Below are 18,814 nucleotides of genomic sequence, written 5' to 3' on the forward strand. Positions count from 1 at the left end.
GGGGCTGGGGATCGAACGTGCAACCCAAGTATGCGTCCTTGAAAGGGAATGGGACTGAGACCCTTTGGTGCGTGGGCCAACACGTTAAGCTTCGCCAGCCAGGGCACGTACATTCATGTTTGTGCTTTATGTCACACCTATGGGTGCATGTCTGTGTCTGAGCTCAGACTGAGGACAGTGCTCAGCTGTAAGGCAGTGAGTGCCAGCGGGCAGGACCCCTCGTGGAGCCTCTTATTTATCAGTGGAGGACAATGCACAGACAAACACATACCAGAGCTAGTCAGAGATTTACAACAGAGTCGTGTGGCCCTGGCTGGTTTGGCTCAGTGGATAGAGCATTAGCCTGTGGATTGAAGGGTCCCCAGTTCGATTCCGGTTAAGGGCACATGCCTGGGTTGCGGGCTTGATCCCCAGTAGGGAGTCTGCAGGAGGCAGCCGGTCAATGATTCTCCCCATCACTGATGTTTCTATCTCTCTCTCTCTTTTTTTTTTTAAATATATTTTATTGATTTTACACAAAGAGGAATTGAGAGGGACAGAGAGTTAGAAACGTTGATGAGAGAGAAACATTGACCAGCCGCCTCTTGCACCCCCCCCCACAGAGGATGTGCCCGAAACCAAGGTACATGCCCTTGACCAGAATCGAACCCGGGACCTTTCAGTCCGCAGGCTGACGCTCTATCCACTGAGCCAAACCGGTCCCGACTGATGTTTCTATCTCTTTCTCCCTCTCCCTTCCTCCCTGAAATCAATAAAAGAAATTAAAAAAAAAAATTAAAACAGAATCACGTGATAGGAAGCGACTTGGGGCTCCTCTCGATCTGGTGGTCAGGAACGGCCACTCTGGGAAGGTGCCTGTGAGGTGAGGCCTGTGGGAGAGCCAGCCTACAAAGCGCAGGGCCATGTCCTCCCAGCAGGAGGGAAGCCCCGTGGACAAAGCCAGCTTGGCGGATTCAGGACCGAGAAAGAGGCCGGTGGGGCCGCAGCTGCCGCAGCTCCGGGGTGAGGTGTTGGACAGGAAGGTAGAGGCCAGATCCTGAAGGCGTGGTGAGGCCAGGCAAAGCTGTTGGCATTACTGTGGGTGAAACGAGACCAGGAGGATTGAAGCAGGTCTTGCTGGCTGCTGGGTGGGAAGTGGAGGTTGGGAAGCTCCTACCGCAATCCGGGCAAAGGAGGGTGGTGACTTGGGTGAGGGTGAGGAGAAGGGGGTGGATACCGGCTGTATTTTGGGGTAGAATCAATAGGATGGTGGTGGTTTTCGGGGAAGGGGCGGGGGTGAAGGAAAGGAAGGAGCCAATGATGACTAGGTTTTTAGACTGAACATCCGAATGAATGATGGTGGCATTTACTAGAATGAGGGAGACAGGGAGAAACACATCTATGGAGAAATAACCCAGAGGTCTGCTTTGAATGTGTGATATGCTTGTGCGCTTGTGTGTGTGTGTGTGTGTGTGTGTGTGCGCATACACTAGGGCCCCGGTGTGTGTGTGTGTGCATGTGCAGCTTCAGACCGCCTCTGCTTGGCTGCCTGGGGGCTCCTGGGCCTGTCTCTTCTGGTTCCTGGCTCTCCACTCCCCCTCCTCTCCCGCCCCAGGTGCCGCCGCTGCCAGGCAGGGATTCCCCACTGGCCAGCTGGGGCGATATGGTGGCTTGGCCCTTGGGCACTGCTGACATCTTGGCAGACTACTCCGGGCCCAGGAGGCCGAGGTGGGCCCACCCGGCAGTGGCAGCGGGCTCTGGGGCAGCTGGTGGCGATTAGTAGTGCTCATTACCTTGTGGCAATGCCATCTGGGGTGAGGGCAGCGAGCCCAGACCCAAGGATACCCTGCTTGCTGGCATGCAGGGACTTCTGGGGCTGAATGCATGTAATGTGTCAGCCTCACTACAGGCATACGTGTGTACATGTGCGCATGTCTGAGCTGGGGTTTCTGTGAGAGCCATTTGTGTCTTTGGCCACCTGTGTATGTATGTGCTGTAGGTCTGCAGGTTTCTCTGCTTGCATATATGAGGTAATTATGCCTGTGGGCACATGTGTGTGTTTCTGTGTGTATGTCCTGTGGGTGTACACGTCTGTGGGTGCAAGCATGTGTGTATGCCCAAGTATCTGCAGTGCTGTGTGCATGCATTCTGGGAATTATGCACCTGGGTTACAGTGTGTCTCTCTCTGTGTGTGTCTGTTTATGTGGAGGAGTATTATGTATGTACATGTGTCTGCCTATGAACATAAGTGCCTACATGTGCATGTGGAGTCTATGCACACATGTCGTGATAGAACATATCTGACTGCATGCTTCTGCTTGTATGTACATATGTGTCGGAGGGAGGAAGGGGCACGGGCTCATCTCTGGACGGTGTCTATGACGGTGTGTCTAGGTCTAGCACACACCTGTTTTGGTGAGCACCTTTGGGTGCTGTGGGAAGTATCTGGCCTCCCCCTTTTCAGGCCCCTCCAGCTCCGGGTCCAGCCGTCCCCTGCTGCCTGGGAGAGCTGGGGAATGAAGGGTAGGGATTTCCCAGAATGGCACAGTGGTTAGCAACTTATGCTTATGAGTCCAGGTTAGCTGGGCATGGGTCCCTGCCCAACTGCCCACTAACCAAGGGCACATTGTATTCCTCTGTCCCGGGTTTCCCCATCTGTAAAATGGGGATGAGAACAGAATTCTCCCTGCTGGGTGGCTGTGAGGATTGACGGAGTTAGCATATGTGAAGTTTTCAACGCAGAGCCTCACCTAGCCGTGCTGCCTGATTTCCCCACTGCCCACCACTGGGGCAGCTCCCTCTGGCCGGGCTGGCCCGCGTCTACCCCCCTCAGGCCAGAGCACCCAGAAGGCTGCACCCCCCTCCGCTTCCCGCCTGCTGAGCTCAGCGATTCCCAGGCTCCACCACTGTCGTAGCCACATCTGGGCCGGCTCCGTGCAGGGACCACAGCCGGGCGCCTCCGTGGCCGTGGTTGGGGTTTCCGCTGACTCAGCGCCTCTGGTTCTGGAGGCGGGAAATCCTGGGTTAGATGGGGCCATGGGCCTACACCACGTCGCTTCTACAGAAGCCCCCCCAAATCAGTTGCTCCCCCTCATCCCCACACCATCCCTGCCACTCACGGGCCTCTTGAACCCACGTCTCTGTAGCTGCTCAGCCTTGGTGTCCAGAAATTTGCTGCCTCTGGGGGAGACCCTTGGGAGGGTCACCTTGACAATCCCCCTGCCTCTGGACAGAACTGGTCACATGACCTGCTCCCTTCTCCTCAGAGGTCCAGGCTCTCATCCAGCCTCAATTCCTCTTGCTTCCCCAGATCCTGCATATAAAGCAATGCCTCTCCATCGCTGGGTATAAGCTTGAATCCCAGCCTCACCCTCACCCCACCCCCACCTCCCGCCTGGTTTGAAATAATAATGATCCCAACAGTGAATATTTATTGAGCTCCCCTTTTGTGCCAAGCCCAGTAGTAAGCATTTTTACAGATGTTAACTCGTTTCCTGCTCACAACAGCCCTGTAAGGCATATAGGTCATTATTCTGTGCTCCAGAGGAGAGATGCAGCCAGAGGTAAACGGTGTTTGAAGCCACAGATCCGAGGACTGGGACTGGAGCCCTGCTAACTGCCCACAGGAAGGAAGAATAACGGGAAGAGGCCAGGGCAGAAGGGGTTAATTCAAACTCCCCTTCCTGGGTGGGGGCGGGGGCGGACAGACCTAGAGAAAGTGGGAAAAGCTGACCAGGGAGGCTAGGGCAGCAGCCACGTCACGGGTGCCATGGAAGTGGGGGGGAGGGTCCCCACCCAGATACCCCAGCCGTCAAGAGGCCCAGCCAGGAAAGGGGAAGGGGGTGGCACAGAGAGGCCCTTTCAGCTCAGGCCAGGCTCTTAAAGGGCCGGCCTCCCCGCCCACCCACCTGCCCCCGGAGCCCCCTTGCAGGGCAGCTCTGGGCACGCAGGGTCCCGCCTTGCTGGCTGGCTGGCTGGCTCCCTCACCTGGCGGGAATCGGGAGGGCGGGCCTAGGAGGACGGCCAGGCCAGGAACGGGCTGTGTGTCTGCAGCCTCAGCCTCTGCTGCTGCCGAGCCCCCTCCCGGCCCTCCCGCCCTCCTCCTGCCTGGCGGGCGGGTCCAGCTGTGTTCCATTAGCGGCCCTGGCCGATCCCCAGCCCCCTGGAACCTCCCCTTCTCCCCCCACCCGGAGTGGCCGGCAGTCCCGCCAGTCCCGGCAGGCAGGCAGGCCGAGAGCCTGGGCAGCAGTCAGCCCCAAGAGCTCAGGACCGGGGACACTGGGGACCCGAGGACAGCCAGGCGTGATCGAGGACGCCCCCGTGGGCCTGAGGAGCCCAGGCCTGCTCCCCCTGGCTGGCTGCGCGGGGCTGCACTGGATTCTCGGTGAGGTAGGGGGACCTCCAGCCAGGGTAAGTAGGGGGCGGAGTGGGCTGCTTCCTGGCTCCGGGCTGAAGGGAGCCGTCTGCCCTGACTTGCTGTGTGATGTGGGGCAAGTGGCTTTCCCTCTCTGGACCTCAACTGCCTTCCCTAGAGGGGATGAGCTCTGAACTGAGTCCCAGTTCTGCCTCTCTCTGCCCTCAGATCCCTGCCTTTGTACTGGGGGGGATCATCTCCTGGGCAGGTTCTGTCCCCGGGGCCCCCGGCTCTGGCTGGAGCCAGGGGAGCGGAGGCCAGAGACAGGAGCGGGAAGGGGACACAAATACATCAATGCTCACGCCTCCACATGCATTCACACGTCTCAGACAGTTGGCAGCCTTCATTGACTGGAAGGAGAGGAGGCCAGGATTAGGTTTGAGAGATGGGATGTGCACACCACCAGAATGGGGGATGAGGGATAAAGTGGGAACAGTTCTGCCCCAGGAAGAAGGGGGTTGGGGTCCTAGCTCCGGATACGTCGAGGTGAGGGAGTCCTTTCTGTTCTCATTCCCTACCCAGGGCTGAGGGAGGAGACACAGAATTCATTGCAGCCAGAGGGAATGAAGTCAGACTTGCATAAGAACTTCCCTACAGGAAGGCTATTCATAGGCTGGCTGTGTGCACGTGTGCATGCGCAAGCTGTTGTGTCTGGTATGTTGGTGGGCAGAGATCTCTGTGAGCCTGTGTGCAGGTAGGCTTGTGTGCATATATCTGTCTGTGTGTATATCCTGTGTTTATCTGTGTGTCATGGTGATACATGCATGACTGTGTGTGTGTCTGTGTGTATGTGTGTGTGTGTGTGTAAAAGTCTTGGGGGAGGCTGACTGATGTATGGCTCTGCTAGCTGCTTGCTGAGCCCGCATTGATTTATCTGGGCCCATCCATCCAGGGTTTAATAAAACTAAAAGATGAACATCCATCAGCGCTGAAGGTTGGCAACAACCCGAGCCCTGGTGACCTGCTCTCCCGCTCACGGTACCCATTGGGGAGGCTTCCTCGGCGCACACACAGCCCTGCGATGCCTGCCCGGAAACAGCCCCGTCGTCAGCCCCTGACCTTGTGGGGGGACTAGCAGGGCTTCTAGCTGAGCTGGGGGCACTAGCCAGGTACCAGGCTAGTATATACAGAGACAGCGCACAGGCTGATAAAGCATGGAAATGCTTCCAAGTGTATTGGTGAATGGCCTCAGCCTCAAGCCCCCTCACTGTCCTAATCGGCCTGGCCTTCTGGGACCCTCTAGGTGTCTCCTCAATGCAGCGACTCTCCCTGGCACAGCCAGATGCTGCTTGGACTCTGTGCTCCTGCCAGCTTTCTGCTCTGGCTGGTTGGTGCCTGTGCCATACCGGTGGTTAAATATTTTGAATATCACCCTGGCCCAAACCGTAGCCCAAAGCCTGTGGCCAGGCCTCTGAGAGGGACGGATGCCTGGCCAGACCTCCTGCCACCCCAGACCAGGGTTTGGGCCCCAGGGGCTGGCTGCCGCTGGCCCACACGTGGAAGTGTGCTGCCTGCGCTCAGCCATCCGCTTTCCTGGTTTCTGTGATTTTCAGGTGCCTCGGCTGTGGCCGGCTTCTCTGAGCCAGGATGTGGGCATTCTGGGCCGCTGGCCTGTGGCTGCTGGGTCTCTGGGCCGCCTGCAGCCATGGGGCACATACAGGTGAGATGACACGTGAGGCCTGGGACCGGCTCCCTGAGGTGCCAGGCCCGATGTACCCATGTGACCTGAGCCACGTGGGCATTTGTGGGAGAGTCTGGAGGCTGGGCGCAGGGTGGCCTGGGGGGTTTGTGCCGGTGAGCCTGTGCCCGGTGAGCTGCAGTGTGTGTGGGTTGCTACCTGCAGATGTGTGTGTCTCTGGGCCTCTCTGTGTTTGCATCTCAGAGTCGCTCTATGCTTCTGTGCCTATTCCTGTGTCTGTGTGTGTGGACAGCTACCACCCTCCCTGGTACATAAGCCTATCTCGGGCTGTGGGGTAGAGAGGAGCAGGCAGTGAGCTCTCCTGCAAAAGGAAGCTGCGTCCTGACAGGGACCCAGGCCCCTCTGATCCTTTTCAAGGTGGGGACTCCATTCTCCAGCCAAGTGCTCCTCCTCCACGGCTGGCCCTGGATCCCAGATAAAGGGCCCGCCTTGAGGCCCAGACGCTGGATGAGACAGAGGGCGCAGCTCTCCAAGGCCCAAAGCCAGAGGAAGTTGACCGGGCAACTTGCCCTGCCCTGCTGGGTGCCCTCTGGGCTCGGGTGGTTTAGCCTCCTAACTGAGCAGAAATAGAGCCACTAGGACCCATATCCAGCCGAAGGAGGCTGCTGATGCGGGAGAGGTAGGCGTCTGGGGGCACGTGACCGCCTGTGAATGGTGTGTGTACATATGTGTGTGTCTGCATGTGTGCACATGTGCGTGGCTCTCCTCTGTCTCACCGGGTCCCCTGGGGGATGGGGCAGAGGATTTCAACATCTGTAAGGAATCTGGGCCCGTTGCCACGGGGTGAGTCACCCACGGCCGCCGCTGTTGAACACAGTGATAATCTTTCTGGTCGGACCTGGGGGAGGGAGGCTCCAGTGGAGTCATCGGGCTTAGGGATCCAGGATGCCTTTTTCCGGCCAGGCAGCCAGGGAGTCCACTGTGCAGCTTCCAGGAGCTGTGTTCGCTGTCTTGTCCCAGCTACCACATCTGGATCGATGGGAAGGCCCTTGTGATCCCAGCCCCCGTCACTCCTGTTGTAACTCCTCTTCCGACGCTTCTGCTGAATCGGGCTGAGGGAGGAGGCAGGCCCATGGTGCCCCCCTATCCCCTCAGAGACCTGAATTAAGCTACCCCTCTCCAGTAGCCTTCACCTCCTTGATAGCTGGTCCAAGGCACAGCCTGGCTAAGGGTTCAGAGTGGGGACCTTAACCTCCTTCCTGGATCCCCAAGAGCCTGCCTGTGCAGCGACCTTCACCTGTGCCCATCACTTTTCCTTCCAGGTGAGAAGTGCCCGCCTTCGCAGCAAGAAGGACTCAAGTTGGAACACAGAAGTGACTTATCGACCAATGTGACTGGTGAGTGGCCCTCTCATCCTGCTGTCTCTCTCCCCCCCCCACCTTTTTCTGGGGTGGCCTGCACTCATCTGCCCCCCACGCGGTGTCTCCCCCGAAGGCTTCAACCTCATCCGCCGCCTCAACTTCATGAAGACGCCGGCCATCAAGAAGATCCGCAACCCCAATGGGCCTCTCATCCTGCGCCTGGGGGCGGCCCCGCTCACCCAGCCCACACGGTAAAAGCCCCAGAGGGACTGCTGGGAGTCCATACTGGTCCCAGCTGCACTCCCCAGCAATGCTGCATGTGAAGGTGCTAAGGCTGGCAGCACCTGTGGGTCATTCTATCCCACCTCCTGGTCTCCACTCCTAGGGCCTGCAGGGTGGGCAAAGAGGGGGTGCCTGCCAGGCCCACACTCTGTTAGCAGTGGTTGGGGACAGGTCTGCATCCTGTGGGTATCATGAGGACCCCAGGATGGGGTGGAACCTGGCAAGAGTGTGTGTGTGTGTGTGTGTGTGTGTGTGTGGAGAGAGAGAGAGAGAGAGAGAGAGAGAGAGAGAGGGAGATTGAGATCCACACTCCCGCAAATCCCTGGATATTCTGGCCTCTGCTTACCTCTCCAGCCTCATCTCCCCAAATGGTCCTCTTTCTTGCTTGCTTCTCTTGTCCTACTGAACCCTTTTCATCTTTTTTAGTGTCTCTCCTCCCTGTCTCCTTCCCCCCCACCCCTCCACAGTTATGCTCCCCAGGACATCCTGAATTCCTTGGAAGCGCTTGCCACCATTGTGATGAGATGGTGAAACAGTCTTTCTGGGGATTCTTTGTGGTCTGCTCCCCCATCACCTCCCACCCCGTTAGGCGTGAGAGCTCTGTGAGGGCAGGCACCTTCTCTGTGCTCCCACTTCTGTCCTCTCCAGCAGCCAGACCCACCCTGGCACATAGTAGGCACTCAAGAAATGTCTGTGAACGAATGGGTGTGTGTGGAGGTTGTGTCGGCGTGGAGGTGTGGGCCTGCAGGTATCGTGTGCAGGTTCAACAGCCCCAGGGGCGCAGGGTGGGCAGTGGGTGGCCTCTCCCCTGAGCCTCAGGGCACCCTCCCTGCTCTGTCCCCAGCCGAGTATTCCCTCGGGGCCTCCCTGCTGAGTTCACCCTGGTGCTGACGCTACTGCTGAAGAAACACACCCACCAGAACACGTGGTATTTGTTCCAAGTGACCGATGGAGAGGGGTACCCACAGGTGAGCCCCGCTCCCATGCCTATTGCCCTGGGGGCCGAGAGCAGCTCTGTCTCAGGTGGGGGTGTCTGGGGCCTCCCCGCTACGCCCCTGCGCCCACCCTCCCGGCCACCTGCACCCCACCGGCATCTCTCTCATTCTGTGACCAGCCAGCGTCCTTTCCTTTCCGGGCCTCCGTTTCCCCGCCTGTGAAATGGACGTGAGGGCCGTGCTGTGGTCCCTCTGACCTGTGTCTCTGACCTCTGACCTGCGTCTCTCCCGATTCCACCCAGATTTCCCTGGAAGTGAACAGCCGGGAGCAGAGCCTGGAGCTGCGGGCCCGGGGCCCCGACGGCGACTTCGTGTCCGGCCTCTTCTCGGTGCCCCAGCTCTTCGACCTGCGCTGGCACAAGCTGCAGCTGAGCGTGGCCGAGCGCGTGGCCTCCGTGCACGTGGACTGCACCTCGGCCTTCTCCCAGCCCCTGGGGCCCCGGCGGCCCGTTCGGCCTGAGGGCCATGTCTTCCTGGGCTTGGATGCCGAGCAGGCCAAGCCCGTCTCGGTGAGTGTGCGGTGGGGCTCTTGCCTCTGCTCCCGCCTCCTGGGAGCCGGGCCAGCTCCCTGGAATCTGTTTCTGAGCAGGTCCTTCCCTTGCTCAGAATCCTGGCTTGGCTCCCCACTAACCCTCCCCGCCCCCAGATGCAGCCTAAACACATTCACCTGGCATCCAGGGCCCTGGCCTGGTCTTCATAAATGTGCACTGCGGCAGCTTCCGTGACCTCTCCGCGCAGCTCCTCTCTTATCGAGTCTGTCCTGGCCGTCCACGTCACCAGGACCCGCACACCTCCGTGCCTTTGCCTGTGCTGTTCCCCCGCCTGCAGTGCTTTTCCTTGCATGCCCGTCTGCTGAAGATCGACTGGCCCTTCATGCCCAGCTTGAATGGGGCCCCCTCACGCCCTGTTCCTCTGGGCCAGGCGAACACGTCTCGCTCCTCTTTCTCTTCCCTGCACACGCAGTGTTGTTTTCCCTCTGGGAACAGCGATATTCCTGATGGCCTCCCGGGCCAGACCAGAAACTCTCTGAGGTCAAGTCCTGGGTGGAGCCTCCTCGGGGCCGCACCGGGGACCAGGACTATTTGCTAAAATGAAGCGAAGCTGACATGTGTGTCCCCTGCAGTTTGACCTTCAGCAGGCACACATCTACTGCGACCCGGAGCTGGTGCTGGAGGAGGGCTGCTGTGAGGTTTCACCGGGAGGGGTGAGTGGCCTGGCCCCAGCACAGCGGGGGTGGGGGGTGTCCGGGCACTGCACAGGGGCACAGTGTGCTGGAGGTGGGCGACAGCAGGGGATGCCTAGAGATCTGAAGATGAGTGGGTAAAGGGCGGGTGTCAGCCTTCTGTACTGAACCCAGCCCTTCCCTCACACTGGGCAGTGCCCTCCAGAGACCTCCAAGGCCCGCCGGGACACCCAGAGCAATGAGCTCATCGAGATCAACCCACAGACGGAGGGCAAGGTCTACACTCGCTGCTTCTGCCTGGAGGAACCTCAAAACAGCAAGGTGGATGGGCAGGGAGGCAGGCGTGGGTCCAGGCAGACATGGGGAGACTACCCCTCACCCAACCTGACTGAGATCTGCCCCAGGGTCAGCTGTAGGGAGGGCACTGGAAGTCTGCCCGTGTGGGTACCATTCCTGTAGGATTCAGGGAGGCAGAGAGACAGCCCACTGGGTGACCCTGTGCCTGCCTGCCTATTGGCATTGAGTTGTGCCCATCTAGCTCTGGTACTACCTAGACCCTCATCGATGTCACCCCAGGCCCTCCTGGTGAGGGCAAGATGAGGCTTGTAACCAGAGGCAGTTTCCAGGACAGGAATACCTGAGGCCAGAGGCCAGACCACACTGCTTCCCTTGGGGCTTTCTCACTCTCCTGTGCCCAGCCCCGGTCAAGGCCAGGCTGGTGCTGCACCCAGCACCATGGCCGCTGTCCTCCTTTGCAGGTTCTTTAGGGGTAGCCTGGAAGCCCGGTTCCTCTCTTAGCCCCACCCACTGACTGGGCAACCTCCCTGCCCACTGGGCATCATGCCCAGCCTTTGGCTGCGGGAACACAGGATCTCATTGATTCATGGTCTCATTTTCTCCGACATCACGTGGGTGGGGGGAAAGGAAGGGGTCAGTGGGGTGTCAGGGGCCTGAACAGGCTCTTGATGCCCTGGGAGGTGCCAGATGTCACTTGTATGAGTACCCCTTTCCAGCATCGGCCCCAGACTGCCCCCTCCTCAACAGCTCCCTTCACTCTGTCTGCCCAGGTGGATGCCCAGCTGACGGGAAGGATCAGCCAGAAGGCAGAAAGGGGAACAAAGGTAGAGATGGTGGGTGGGGGGAGGAGCCCACGGTACCCTCAGTTTGCCCTCCGTGCCCTCCATGCCCTCTTGCATAAGAGACTCCACTCCCACACTCTTCCCACCTGCCCCTTTGGACAGAGGTGAGGCACATAGGTGCCAGCTCTGAGAAGGAAGGATGAATGGGAGTGAGGCAGACACAGTTTCTGGCACTACTGAGGGCACCTGCTCCTGGTGGTTCTTGGGTAGGGGTGTTAGAAGCAGTGCCTCATCCCCTCCATTCCCTGCCCACCCCCATGCCCTCCCTCTCCCCAGGCCCATCAGGAGACAGCCCCCGATGAGGTAAGCCTCTCAGTGTAGACTGGCAGGAAGAGCTCGGTTGAAGAGGTGCCAGCATGAACCCTTTGGACAAGGCTTTAGGGCACTGGAGCCTGGGCATGGGGATGTGGGATGACTACACAGCTCCCAGCATTCCTTGGGGGATCAATGCTGGGTCATGTCTGTCTGCTGCCTTTCCTTGGCATGTGTGTGTGTGTGTGTGTGTGTGTGTGTGTGTGTGATTTAGCCGTGTGTGTGTGTGTGTGTGTGTGTGTGTGCGTGTGTGCTTTAGCCCTGGATACTGCTGTTGAGTTGGCAGCCAGCAGCCATGGGCATCATGGGGAGAGCCCAGGCCTTGGCCAGGGGACCCCAGATTATAGACCTCATTCTGCTCTGACATGCTGTGTGACCCAGAGTCCACTGCCATTCCTCTCTGGGCCTCAGTTTCCTCATCTGAGAAATGCCTGGCTCTGGGTGGGTGGGAATTGAGGGGCAAGGCTTATTTGGATATGATTCCTATCTTCATGCTCCCTCAGACTTCGCCCAGAACATATATGATGTTCTGTGTGCTTGGTGCGTGTGTGGGGATGTGTGGGTGGTCCTGAGCTCTCAGAGTTGACCTTCTCGCCTGTGCTTCCCTTTCAGTGCCCACCCTGTGTCCTTGGTGCCCGGGAAAGCAATGTGAGTGGATGGAAGATGTGCAGTGTGGGGTGGGCACTGGCTGGGAGTGGGCGTGGCTTAGAGGTTGATTGGCAGCTTCCTGGTTCAGGACAAGGGGTCTTTGTGCACTTTCTTTTCTTTTCTTTTTCTTTCTTTCTTTTTAAAAAAATATATTTTATTGATTTTTCACAGAGAGGAAGAGAGAGAGGGATAGAGAGTTAGAAACATCGATGAGAGAGAGACATCGATCAGCTGCCTCTTGCACATCCCCACTGGGGATGTGCCCGCAACCAAGGCACATGCCCTTGACCAGAATCGAACCCGGGACCTTTCAGTCCGCAGGCCGATGCTCTATCCACTGAGCCAAACCGGTTTCGGCTCTTTGTGCACTTTCACACTCCCTCTCTGCCTGTCTCCCGAGCTGGGCTTGACCCCCACCCCCATCTTCACCAAGCCAGGCTGCAGGGAAGGAAGCCTCATGCCCCGAGACCTGGGCCATGTATTGGGACCCAGGGTGCCATGGGGACGGGGTGGTGGCCAGGAGGATCAGGGCCTTGGCTGCAGATCCCAGCTTTGCACTCCCCCTCCCCCAAGGGCTCAGGCCTGCTTTGCTTGAGGGCCCCCACATCGTCTTGGAGGACTAGAGTTGGGGAAGGACTCAGTGACACAGCCCAGCACTGGCCCCCAGAACACACGCTGGCTCCAGGCCTCCCCCCACTGGCTGGCCCTGCCCACCCTCCCTCTGGGGTCCAGAAGGACAAGGGAGAGGGACTCAGCACAAGCCCAGCTGGTACCCAACTGTGCCTCTTCCGTGAGCAGGATGAGTCACCACTTCCCCAGGGGCCTGACATTCTGAGGTGACAAGTCACATTGGCCCACAAAGGCAACAACTCCTGCTCCCCTCAGCTCCAAACCCCCTGACTTTGACGGGGAGAGGGTACGCGGGGGGGGAGGGAGGGGGGGCATCAGGAAGTGTCCCTTTTTCCATCTAGTCCCCAACCAAATCTGGCAAGGCTGCAGTCCACAGAGACACAGGGTTACCATGGCAACCAAGCAGCCATGTTATCCTAGCAACTGAGGGTCGGAGCTAGCCAAAGCCAGGCCGGTTCAGAGGGTGGGTTGGACCCCTGTGAGGGTTTGACAGCCTTAGGATACCAAGTCGGCCAGCTGGCTGCCTGGGAGACAGATCGGGGGCTGGGATTCGGTGTGTGGTTCCTGTCGCTGTGCTGTGGGCCCCTGGCTAAGTGGATTGTTCTCTCTGGGCCCAGTTCCTTCTCCCTCTCCGAGGTGTAATGCTTTCTCCTCTGTCCCTCAGGTCACAAGTGGTCCCTCTGGCCTCCGGGTGAGTTCCCGATGGAGAGCAGGGCACTCAGAGATCCCAGCCCATCCTGCAGCATGTCACCCTGGGGCTGTGTTTCTGTCAGGGCTGCCTGAGCCCGTGTGTGGTGGTTAGACATGGGCGTGTTGGAAAGAGTGAAGGGTGGGTGTGTATAAGGGTGTTAAGAACTGCCCTTCTCAGAGGCCCCGCTGCCTCTCGGGCGTGGGCCACACATCTCTGACCTTCCCGAATCCCCTCAAGCATCCTGTGTGTGTGGGGAGGGGTATTGTCATTTCACTGATGGGAAAATCGAAACCCCACCATCCCATGTGTGTGATGCGTGTGTCAGAGTGATTGTGTGTGTGTGTGTGTGTGTGTGTGTGGCTACATGCACCTCTGGTCACATGTTTGCATGTGTGTAGCCCACAGTAGTGGTGTTGAGGGCTGAATCCACATACCTGTGGGCCTGACAGGACCGCAGAGCTTGTGAGGGATGGGGTAGGTCACATGCGTGCGAGTGTGCGCGCCTGTGAGTGTGTAATAGCTCTTGGGGGCACCCTCATGTGAGTGCTGGCTGAGTGCTAGGCCCTGTGTCAAGCACTCTACTTGCAGCATACTCCTGGCACCACGCGATGAGATAGTTGCTGATGTGAGCCCCGTTTTATTGATGAGGAAACTGAGGCTCAGAGAGGTCACATGACTTGAGTCATGTACTAAAGCAGTAGGGGCAGGAATTGAACTCGGGCAGCCTGACACACATCTCCGTGGGTTTCTGCTGCTCCATGTTTGTGCCCATACCCGTGTCCCTGTGTCCCTGGTGCTGCTTGTGAGCTGGTGTGCGTGGGTAGGGGTGTGGGGGAGAGGGATACCCTTTGCGTGAGACTATAGATTTGCCAGCGAGAGCCTCTTGGCCTGGGAGGGACGTGCGGCTGAATGCATATGGAATCCATGTGTTGTGTGTGTGGTGGGGTTGGATGGGGCTGTGCTCATTTACACATCCTTGTGGGGTGGACGGTGGAGAAGGCCAGATTTGGGAGGCCCCTCTGGTCCCAGCGCCCCCCGTTTTGGTCTCGTCCACAGGGAGGGAAAGGTGAGCAGGGCCCGCCTGGCCCAGCAGGCCTCAAGGGAGAGAAGGGAGCCCGGGTAAGTGCCCAGCCCTGCCTGCTGCAGGCCCCTTCCCGGCCGTGGCCTGGGGGTGGGCTGGGAAGTGAGCCAACCTCCCTGTCACCTCAGCTGGAAACCTGCAGCCTGGCCCAAAGGAGGGGTGAGGGCCGGGAGCTTTCTAGGAGTTAGTGTGGAAATCTCTATTTTCTAGGGGCACCTAGGACTGAGGGATTCCGGGGCCCATCCTCTTCAAAACAGGTCTGGGGAGACTCTCCTAGGGGGCCCCACCCCTGATCCCTTGCTCCCTACCCCCAGGGCAATGACTGTGTCCGAATCTCTCCGGATGCCCCGCTTCAGGTAAGAGCCGGAGGCGAGGCCTGTGTTAGCGTCAGCCTGGAGTTGGCCTTGGGGAAGGGGCTGTGCCCTTGGCAGCCCATGGGGGACCCCTGGGCCCCCCTCAACACCTTATCTCCCTGCTCAGTGTTCAGAAGGCCCGAAGGGAGAGAAGGGGGAGTCAGGCGGCGTGGTGAGTGTGGGGCCAGGGGCAGGGCAGGGGCGGTGGAGGGGGGGAGGGGCCTTAGCCTGCCTCTCCTTTATCACACTTTCTTTTGTGCCCCCCACTCATCTCAGGGACCCTCAGGACCCCCGGGCTCCACAGGCCAGAAGGTAAGGGGTCCGGGTTTGAAGGGGTGGGTGGCAGAGAGGTCTGTGGGCTCTGCAGACATGAGGAGACGGGTGACAGCAGGCACAGAGTTGGCAGTAAACCGCCAACACTCCCAGTCATGCCACCATGTCCAAATCCCCACCAAGACCTGGAGGGCAGTGCCGCCGGCCCCAGAGGGAGCGGCCTGGCTGGTTTGGGAGCGCTTCCTGTTGTCTGCCCTCCTGTCGGGATGGGGCCACTTAATCTCAGAGACCTGGGTCTGTAAGGGAATTGCCTCTCTCCTGGATGGAGCTGCCCTCAACCCCAGTCACGTTGTCTCTACCTCTTCCAGGGCCAGAAAGGAGAGAGGGGAGACGGAGGCATCAAGGGCTCCATGGGGAAGCCAGGCCGAGACGTAAGTATGGCTCCCAGCCCCTCCCAACCACAACCCCACGTCCCTCAGCCCGGCGGCTGGAACGCTGGAGCTGAACCATCAGAATACACGCTGATACCCTCGCCCAGACAGAATGGGCCTGGGAGGGGCAGGCTGTGCCTGAGGAGTCACCGCCTAAGAGCCCCTGACCTCTAACACCCAGAGGCTGACACCCGATGACTTTGGAGCCCTGGGTGGCGTGTGGCTTTGGGAGGGACCGTGGGGTGGGCCGTGGGTCTGGGCCAAGCCTTGGCCGTTCTTACGCCCGCCCACCCACAGGGCCGGCCGGGAGAGATCTGTGTCATGGGGCCCAAAGGACAGAAGGTGAGCTGCGGGTGTCTGTGGGGTGGGGAGTGGGTGCTGAGCCGAGGCGGCAGCTCTCTCACACCCACAAAACCCCTGACCAGGGAGACCCGGGCTTTGTCGGGCCTGAGGGGCTGGCAGGAGAGCCCGGGCCACCTGGCCTACCCGGGCCCCCTGGCATAGGACTTCCTGGGATCCCGGTGAGTACTCGCCCCTCCTTTCTTCCAAGACCCTTCCCCTGCCTGGCCAGTCGGTGTGTGTGTGTGTGTGTGTGTGTGTGTGTGTGTGTGATACCCAGGGTCCTATTGGGGGAGGGGCTGTAATGTGAGGCCCTGGCACTGTTTCTGCCCTCAGGGGGACCCAGGAGGCCCAGCAGGTCCTAAAGGAGACAAGGTAAGCACAGGCTAGAGCATGTGCACATGGGGGAGCCCCCTGATTGGCTGGAGGAGAGAGAATGGGGCGGGTGATGGACATGTGGGGGGAGCGGGACCAGGCATCCATCTGAGGAGGATGGGCTCTCTGTTCAGCCAGGCCCCTCGCTGACGAGGGAGCCTTGGCCTGGGCTCCAGACATCGGGGAGGGCAGTCCGAAGTCTAGTGATGACCAGAGTGGCCTTGCCTGGAGGCCCAAGCTCATTTGAGGGCCTTGTGTCTCAGTGAGCAAAGGCCCTGGGAATGCTGGGCGTCTGTCTTCTGCGATTCCCCTGGAGTCCCCCAGATCACGTTCCAACCTGCTACATGGGGGGAGGGACACCCAGAAGCCCTTCCTTTGCAAGCAGAGGGCTTGCCTTAGACAGACATGGAGGACAGGCAGCAGCGGGGAGTCTCTGCTGACCAAACGGAGCAGCAGGCGACGGGAGACTTGGCAGAGATGATCCTGCCGTCCGGAGAGGGGCCTGCATGGGGAGGGGGTGAATGGGCTGGGGTCACAGCCAGGAGTCTCCCCCTTCACCCTTCTTCTGACCGCAGGGCAGCTCCGGGGTGCCGGGAAAGGAAGGTCCTGGCGGAAAACCTGTGAGTGACCCCAACTCGGTGGGGATGGGGGGGCCACTGCCCACCAAGTCCAGAGGTGGGGGGCAAGGTCCCCGGGCCCCGTCCTGATGCACCAGGCCTAATGCCCACTGCTTCTCCTATAGGGGAAGCCAGGGGTGCCAGGGCTGAAGGGAGAGAAGGTGAGTGCTCTGCCGCGGTGCCCCAGGGTGGGGTGGGAGCGGGACCCCCTCTCTGGAGGTGACATTAAGCATCAGGGGCCCTGGGACCAAGGGTGCCGACCTTCCTCAGTGGACCCCACCCCTTCTTTGTCACTCCAGTGTACGTAGGTGATTACCACATACAGAGCTTGCCTGGGGAGCTGCACCACGGGGTTCAAGGCCCGCTCGGCCACACATGATTTATGACCGTGGCATCCGTGTCCCATTCTGTAGGTGGGACACGGTGCTTTCGGAGGGCGGGCTGTGGGGACGCAGTTTTGCGACGTCCAGGGATCAGCTGAATGAATGAGTCAGCTGGACAGAAAGCCCCTCCAGGGTTCCTGCTGACATTGGCGCTAGGGCCTGGCCCCCCAACGTCTAGAGGTCCTTGTCTTCCCCTAGGTCTCAGCCCCACCTTGTCCACTTATGGTCTCTCCGTTCTTCTAGGGCAGTGTTTCCCAAACCTTTGACATATGTGCATGCACCCCTTCTATAATTTTCGTAACGCTGAGTACCCCTCGTACTCATGAGAACGTAGAATTAGACGCAGCTAAGCACGGTGCAGTGCATATCCCCACCAAACTCGGGTGCAACGCGTACCCCCACCAAACTCTTCCCGTACCCCTGGGGGTGCGCGTACCACACTTTGGGAAACACTGTTCTAGGGTGACCCCTGTGAGGTGTGCCCAACGCTGCCTGAAGGCTTCCAGAACTTCGTGGGGCTCCCTGGAAAGCCAGGGCCCAAGGGGGAACCCGGTGATCCTGCACCAGCCAGGGTGAGTACCCTCCATGCCACCCACAAAGAACTTGAGGGTATCACCACGAAGTGGAGTTGGGCAGAGAGACTGGGTGCTTCTCATGGCCATAGAGAGATTGTGGGCAGAGGGTCTGGGTGCTTAGCTCCACCAGTAGCAGCTGAACCATAGAGTTTAGTGCTGGGCTAGAAGGCCACCCAGGTCTCCATGGCAACCCTGCAGTGTTCCTAAGGAAGTGCTAAAATGCCTTTTGGGCAGGCTGGCGTGGAGCCAGCCCTTATAGGGAGCGAGGCTGTGCTCCCCTCCTGGGATTGGGTGTTGGTGGGGACGGTGAGAAGGAGTGGGCAGGGCTGGGGCTGGGCCTGGCCTGCCTCCCCCACTCCCTCACAGACTCTTCTTTTCAGGAGGGCCCGGGAGCTGCAGGACAGAAAGGTGATCGGGTATGTATAGGGACTTCCTGGTGGGAGAGCTTAGCCTGGCTTCGTGGGCTGGGGAGCACTGGCTCTGGGGTGCTGCTGACCATGGACCCCCCGAGGACACTTGGGTGTTTGAGATGCTTGTGGTGTGTGATATGGCTGACCTCATACGTGGCTAGGAAGTTGGGGTGTGTCCCAACATGCCCAGTCTCAGCCCATAACCCTTTCTCCCCCCAGGGAGACCCTGGCATCCAAGGCCTCAAAGGAGAGAAGGTGAGGGAACCCCAGGCACCTGGCTGCCCCCTCTGACTATTGGGAGCCTTTCCGATCCCTGCTCTTCCTTCTCCAGGGGGAGTCCTGCTTGTCCTGCAGCCCAGCTGTGGAGGCCCAGCAGCGTGAGACCAAAGGAGACGTGGGGCTCCCTGGCTTTCCTGGCCTTCCGGTGAGTGGCTGCTTCCTGCCAGCCCAGCCCAGTCCAGCCCAGCCGGTCCTTGCTAACAGTGTCCTCCCTGGCTCCTTAGGCCCCCCATCTAAGGCAGAGGCCAGGGGGAGGCCCTGTGGCCGGTGTCCCCAGCCTGCAGCCTGGCCCCTCCCTTCTCCCTGCACTGGGCCAGGCTCCTCGCCCCCGGAACTCCCGCTTGGAACCTCTGAGTCCCCAGCGGTGTAACTGAAATAACTGCCCCGCTGCCTGTAACCTCACAAGGACCCTGCAGTGTAGACGC

The 18,814-nt window shown here is 59.6% G+C and overlaps 1 protein-coding gene across 6 annotated transcripts in view; it reads left to right on the forward strand.

The window, feature by feature from the left end:
* COL16A1 (collagen type XVI alpha 1 chain) overlaps positions 1 to 18,814 on the forward strand; it is a 184,617-nt gene that overhangs the window by 130,869 nt on the left and 34,934 nt on the right. For 2 of the 6 annotated variants that reach the window (XM_084873030.1, XM_084873031.1), the window contains exons 1-26: positions 4,001 to 4,389; positions 5,947 to 6,053; positions 7,355 to 7,429; positions 7,527 to 7,644; positions 8,520 to 8,643; positions 8,913 to 9,179; positions 9,794 to 9,874; positions 10,049 to 10,174; positions 10,921 to 10,974; positions 11,269 to 11,295; positions 11,917 to 11,952; positions 13,247 to 13,273; positions 14,330 to 14,392; positions 14,669 to 14,710; positions 14,835 to 14,879; positions 14,984 to 15,019; positions 15,349 to 15,411; positions 15,709 to 15,753; positions 15,837 to 15,932; positions 16,087 to 16,125; positions 16,701 to 16,745; positions 16,868 to 16,903; positions 17,587 to 17,697; positions 18,081 to 18,116; positions 18,330 to 18,365; positions 18,442 to 18,534. In XM_084873030.1, coding sequence (XP_084729156.1) covers positions 5,981 to 6,053; positions 7,355 to 7,429; positions 7,527 to 7,644; positions 8,520 to 8,643; positions 8,913 to 9,179; positions 9,794 to 9,874; positions 10,049 to 10,174; positions 10,921 to 10,974; positions 11,269 to 11,295; positions 11,917 to 11,952; positions 13,247 to 13,273; positions 14,330 to 14,392; positions 14,669 to 14,710; positions 14,835 to 14,879; positions 14,984 to 15,019; positions 15,349 to 15,411; positions 15,709 to 15,753; positions 15,837 to 15,932; positions 16,087 to 16,125; positions 16,701 to 16,745; positions 16,868 to 16,903; positions 17,587 to 17,697; positions 18,081 to 18,116; positions 18,330 to 18,365; positions 18,442 to 18,534 — 1,794 coding nt within the window. In that variant the 5' untranslated portion in view covers positions 4,001 to 4,389; positions 5,947 to 5,980. Of the gene's footprint in view, positions 1 to 3,999; positions 4,390 to 5,064; positions 5,088 to 5,946; positions 6,054 to 7,354; positions 7,430 to 7,526; positions 7,645 to 8,519; positions 8,644 to 8,912; positions 9,180 to 9,793; positions 9,875 to 10,048; positions 10,175 to 10,920; positions 10,975 to 11,268; positions 11,296 to 11,916; positions 11,953 to 13,246; positions 13,274 to 14,329; positions 14,393 to 14,668; positions 14,711 to 14,834; positions 14,880 to 14,983; positions 15,020 to 15,348; positions 15,412 to 15,708; positions 15,754 to 15,836; positions 15,933 to 16,086; positions 16,126 to 16,700; positions 16,746 to 16,867; positions 16,904 to 17,586; positions 17,698 to 18,080; positions 18,117 to 18,329; positions 18,366 to 18,441; positions 18,535 to 18,814 lie in introns of those variants that run through there. The other 4 variants (XM_084873026.1, XM_084873027.1, XM_084873028.1 and 1 more) reach the window with 4 other exon arrangements.

This window comes from Pipistrellus hanaki (genome assembly GCF_964339955.1).
Source record: "Pipistrellus hanaki genome assembly, chromosome: 2".
NCBI lineage: Eukaryota > Metazoa > Chordata > Mammalia > Chiroptera > Vespertilionidae > Pipistrellus > Pipistrellus hanaki.